Genomic DNA, 6,000 nt, shown 5'->3' with positions numbered 1-6,000 from the left:
CTTTTCTCTGGTGTTGCATCAATATTCTGAACCTGGCTATCCAGACTTGCTCTGTCATACAATGATACTCTTAGCTCAGCTTCACCTGAACAACATGTCACTTATTTCAAGTCTTGTTTAATATTTGTATCAACTTCAAAACTTCTATTCATGTCTTCGGAATACTTCATATTACCTGAGATCTTTGCTAGGAATTTGACTTGGATGTTTTAGGCCTATTCATTCACTACATTTGTCTGTGTGAAGAAAAATGTGTTATTTTGTTCTAAAATTGAATATTGTGTCTGTTCCAAACTCACTCGTTGTATGATGAAAACATTTTTGTTATATTGTTAGTTAAATTGACTATCTCGTTAAAAAATGTACTCTCTTGTTCTAAAGTGGACCCACTTGTTCTAAAATGGTCTAGTTTGTTCTAAAATGGTATATTTATTCTCCCCTAAAGACAGAGTGTTGAATATGTCGTTGGAGGAGAGGCGTAAGGAGTACCGTCGATCTGAATGCATACCTCTGGACAAGATCTTCACCTGGAGACAGACTCAGAGTAAAGAAGGTGAGAGAACTTCACAGAGGCCTTGTTCGAATTCTTCAGAAATGCATCCTTCCTTCCTTCCTTCCTTCCTTCCTTCCTTCCTTCCTTCCTTCCTTCCTTCCTTCCTTCCCTCCTTCCTTCCCTCCTTCCTTCCCTCCTTCCTTCCCTCCCTCCCTTCTTTTGTTTGTTTATTCGTTCCTTGATTCCTTGATTCCTTCCTTCCTTCCTTCCTTCCTTCCTTCCTTCCTTCCTTCCTTCCTTCCTTCCTTCCTTCCTTCCTTCCTTCCTTCCTTCCTTCCTTCCTACCTACCTACCTACCTAGAAGTAATCACAGATCTGAATTGGTTGGGTATTGGTGAAAGTGATAAGGTCACTAAAAAGGCTGTGCTTACCTCAAGGAAACAAGGAAAAAAAGATGCATTTCTAAAATATTGGAACAGGTTCTGTGAGACCATTGTCTGATTGTTCCTAAATCATTTTGAAAAACCAAGCTATGTTTTGACCCACACCACCTCTTTCTTCATCAGACATGACCCCCTATCTGCCACGCATAATGAGAGCTGTGTACGTCCTACGGTCATCGTTCTCCAGTAAGAGTTACACTGAAGTTCCACTTTAACCCAAAACACATTCAAAGCGAACAACTTTCCAATTTCAATCATCAACTGTACCCTTCAAAGTCTTGCGTGACATAACACCTACATAACAATGTCATACGATTGATATAAACCTTCATGACAACCATCTTAGTCCTGTGTAGCTCAGTTGGTGGAGCATGGCGCTAGCAGCACCAGGGTTGTGGGTTCGATTCCCACGGGGGACCAGTATAAAATAAAAATAAATTATTAAAATGTCTGCGCTCACTACCGGAAAGTCGCTCTGGATAAGAGCATCTGCTAAATGACTAAAACCAAACATTTTAAATGTTATGCTTATGACAACTAACAAAGCAACTTTGCCGCTCTGTGGTAATGCGCTCCCACTGACAGTAAATCACTTTGGATGAGAGCGTCTGCTAATGGACTGACGTGTTAATGTCTCTTAGCCTCTGTGCCACCAAGTTGTATGAGCTTTCAGTCAGACAGATGCCCTTCAAGGGAAGAGACAACAACAGAGGAATCAATCCAACCAGTAATCTTTTCAGTTTACAGCCCAACTCGCAGTGAATTATGTTATCAATTATGTTGTCAATTATGTTGTCAATTATGTTGTCAATTATGTTGTCAATTATGTTGTCAATTATGTTGTCAATTATGTTGTCAATTATGTTGTCAATTATGTTGTCAATGCCTGTGATGATTAAGCTTTTTATATCAGACTGTAAAATTTAACTCTTGACTAGACTTTAACTCTTGACTAGACTAGACTTTAACTCTCGACTAGACTAGACTTTAACTCTTGACTAGACTAGACTTTAACTCTTGACTAGACCAGACTTTAACTCTCGACTAGACTAGACTTTAACTCTTGACTAGACCAGACTTTAACTCTCGACTAGACTTTAACACTCGACAAGACTACACTTTAACTCTCAACTAGACGACAATTTAACTCTAGACTTTGACTCTCGACTAGACTAGACTTTGACTCTCGACTAGAATAGACTTTGACTCTGGACTAGAATAGACTTCAACTCTTGACTAGACTTTAACTTTCGACTAGACTATACTTTAACTCTCAACTGGACGACAATTTAACTCTAGACTTTAACTCTATTCTAGACTAGACTTTAACTCTCGACTAGACTAGACTTTAACTCTTGACTAGACTAGACTTTAACTCTCAAATTGAATAGATTTTAACTTTTGACTAGACTACACTTTAACTCTTGACTTGACCACAATTTAACTCTCGACTAGAATAGACTTTAACTCTCGACTAGACTAGACTTTAGCTCTCAACTAGACCACACTTTAACTCTTGACTAGACCAGACTTTAACTCTCGACTAGACTAGACTTTAACTCTCAACTAGAATAGACTTTAACTCCCAACTAGAATAGACTTTAACTCAAACCTTCAACTCTCGACTAGACTAGACTTTAACCCTTGACTGGACTACACTTTAACTCTCGACTAGACTAGACTTTAACTCTCGACTAGAATAGACTTTAGCTCTCGACTAGACTAGACTTTAACTCTCGACTAGAATAGACTTTAGCTCTCGACTAGAATAGACTTTAGCTCTCAACTAGACTAGACTTTAACTCCCAACTAGAATAGACTTTAACTCCCAACTAGAATAGACTTTAACTCTATTCTAGACTAGACTTTAACTCTCGACTAGACCAGACTTTAACTCTCAACTAGAATAGACTTTAACTGTCGACTAGACTTTAACTTTCGACTAGAATAGACTTTAAGTCTCGACAAGACTACACTTTAACTCTTGACTTGACCACAATTTAACTCTCGACTAGAATAGACTTTAACTCTCGACTAGACTTTAACTCTCGACTAGACTAGACTTTAACTCTCGACTAGACTAGACTTTAACTCTCGACTAGACTAGACTTTAACTCTCGACTAGAATAGACTTTAGCTCTCAACTAGACTAGACTTTAACTCTCAACTAGAATAGACTTTAACTCCCAACTAGAATAGACTTTAACTCCCAACTAGAATAGACTTTAACTCTATTCTAGACTAGACTTTAACTCTCGACTAGACCAGACTTTAACTCTCGACTAGAATAGACTTTAACTGTCGACTAGACTTTAACTTTCGACTAGAATAGACTTTAAGTCTCGACAAGACTACACTTTAACTCTAGACTTTAACTCTTGACTTGACCACAATTTTACTCTCGACTAGACTAGACTTTAACTCTCGACTAGACTAGACTTTAACTCTCGACTAGACTAGACTTTAACTCTCAACTGGAATAGACTTTAACTCTCAACTGGAATAGACTTTAACTCTCAACTGGAATAGACTTTAACTGTCGACTAGACTGGACTTTAACTCTCAAATAGAACAGACTTTAACTTTCGACTAGACCACACTTTAACTCTTGACTAGACCACACTTTAACTCTCAACTAGACTAGACATTAACTTTCGACTAGACTACAATTTAACTCTCGACTAGACTACACTTTAAAAACAAACACCCACCCACCTAAACTACCAGTCATTAGTTTAGTGTTCTAGGTGGGGGGGGTACTACCAGTCATTAGTTTAGTGTTCTAGGGGGGGTACTACTGGTCATTAGTTTAGTGTTCTAGGGGTGAGGTTCTGCCTGTCATTAGTTTAGTGTTCTAGGTGGGGGGTACTACCAGTCATTAGTTTAGTGTTCTAGGTGGGGGGTACTACCAGTCATTAGTTTAGTGTTCTAGGTGGGGGTACTACCAGTCATTCAGTGTTCTGGGGGGTACTACCAGTCATTAGTTTAGTGTTCTAGGTGGGGGGGTACTACCAGTCATTAGTTTAGTGTTCTAGGGGGGGGGGTACTACCAGTCATTAGTTCAGTGTTCTAGGTGGGGGGGTACTGCCAGTCATTAGTTTAGTGTTCTAGGTGGGGGGGGTACTACCAGTCATTAGTTAGTGTTCTAGGTGGGGGGGTACTACGAGTCATTAGTTTAGTGTTCTAGGTGGGGGGTACTACCAGTCATTAGTTTAGTGTTCTAGGGGGGGGGGTGTTACTACCAGTCATTAGTTTAGTGTTCTAGGGGGGGGTACTACTGGTCATTAGTTTAGTGTTCTAGGGGTGGGGGTACTACCAGTCATTAGTTTAGTGTTCTAGGTGGGGGGGGTACTACCAGTCATTAGTTTAGTGTTCTAGGTGGGGGGTACTACCAGTCGTTAGTTTAGTGTTCTAGGGTGGGGGTACTACCAGTCATTAGTTTAGTGTTCTAGGTGGGGGGTACTACCAGTCATTAGTTTAGTGTTCTAGGTGGGGGGGTACTACCAGTCATTAGTTTAGTGTTCTAGGTGGGGGGTACTACCAGTCATTAGTTTAGTGTTCTAGGTGGGGGGGTACTACCAGTCATTAGTTTAGTGTTCTAGGTGGGGGGGTACTACCAGTCATTAGTTTAGTGTTCTAGGTGGGGGGTACTACCAGTCATTAGTTTAGTGTTCTGGGGGGGGGGTACTACCAGTCATTAGTTTAGTGTTCTGGGGGGGGTACTACCAGTCATTAGTTTAGTGTTCTAGGTGGGGGGGTACTACCAGTCATTAGTTTAGTGTTCTAGGTGGGGGTACTACCAGTCATTAGTTTAGTGTTCTAGGTGGGGGGTACTACCAGTCATTAGTTTAGTGTTCTAGGTGGGGGGGTACTACCAGTCATTAGCTTAGTGTTCTAGGTGGGGGGTACTACCAGTCATTAGTTTAGTGTTCTAGGTGGGGGTACTACCAGTCATTAGTTTAGTGTTCTGGGGGGGGTACTACCAGTCATTAGTTTAGTGTTCTAGGTGGGGGGGGGTACTACCAGTCATTAGTTCAGTGTTCTAGGGGTTGGTACTACCAGTCATTAGTTCAGTGTTCTAGGTGGGGGGGTACTACCAGTCATTAGTTTAGTGTTCTAGGTGGGGGGTACTACCAGTCATTATTTAGTGTTCTAGGTGGGGGGGTATTACCAGTCATTAGTTTAGTGTTCTAGGGGGGGTACTACCAGTCATTAGTTTAGTGTTCTAGGGGGGGTACTACCAGTCATTAGTTAGTGTTCTAGGTGGGGGGGTATTACCAGTCATTAGTTTAGTGTTCTAGGTGGAGGGGGTACTACCAGTCATTAGTTTAGTGTTCTAGGTGGGGGTACTACCAGTCATTAGTTTAGTGTTCTAGGTGGGGGGGGTACTAGCAGTCATTAGTTTAGTGTTCTGGGGGGTACTACCAGTCATTAGTTTAGTGTTCTAGGTGGGGGGGGTACTACCAGTCATTAGTTCAGTGTTCTAGGGTTGGTACTACCAGTCATTAGTTCAGTGTTCTAGGTGGGGGGGTACTACCAGTCATTAGTTTAGTGTTCTAGGTGGGGGGGGGTACTACCAGTCATTAGTTAGTGTTCTAGGTGGGGGGGTACTACCAGTCATTAGTTTAGTGTTCTAGGTGGGGGGGTACTACCAGTCATTAGTTTAGTGTTCTAGGTGGAGGGTACTACCAGTCATTAGTTTAGTGTTCTAGGTGGGGGGTACTACCAGTCACTAGTTTAGTGTTCTAGGTGGAGGGTACTACCAGTCATTAGTTTGGTGTTCTAGGTGTGGGGTACTACCAGTCATTAGTTCAGTGTTCTAGGGTTGGGTACTACCAGTCATTATTTAGTGTTCTAGGTGGGGGGTACTACCAGTCATTAGTTTAGTGTTCTAGGGGGGGGGGGGGTACTACCAGTCATTAGTTCAGTGTTCTAGGTGGGGGGTACTACCAGTCATTATTTAGTGTTCTAGGTGGGGGGTACTACAAGTCATTATTTAGTGTTCTAGGTGGGGGGTACTACCAGTCATTAGTTTAGTGTTCTAGGTGGAGTGTACTACCAGTC

The 6,000-nt window shown here is 41.5% G+C and overlaps 1 protein-coding gene across 1 annotated transcript in view; it reads left to right on the top strand.

Annotated features, from left to right (window-relative positions):
- Positions 1 to 371: 371 nt before the first annotated feature.
- The window catches only part of LOC123731445 (ADP-ribose glycohydrolase MACROD2-like), a 28,550-nt gene continuing 22,921 nt past the window's right edge, over positions 372 to 6,000 (top strand). Inside the window, exon 1 of the mRNA XM_045710187.1 lies at positions 372 to 553. Within this exon, the coding sequence (XP_045566143.1) occupies positions 421 to 553 (133 nt within the window). The 5' untranslated portion in view covers positions 372 to 420. The remainder of the gene's footprint in view (positions 554 to 6,000) is intronic.

This window comes from Salmo salar, chromosome ssa28 (genome assembly GCF_905237065.1).
Source record: "Salmo salar chromosome ssa28, Ssal_v3.1, whole genome shotgun sequence".
NCBI classification, from domain to species: domain Eukaryota; kingdom Metazoa; phylum Chordata; class Actinopteri; order Salmoniformes; family Salmonidae; genus Salmo; species Salmo salar.
Note: the sequence above shows the minus strand (reverse complement) of the source record. Positions and strands in the feature narration are given on the sequence as shown.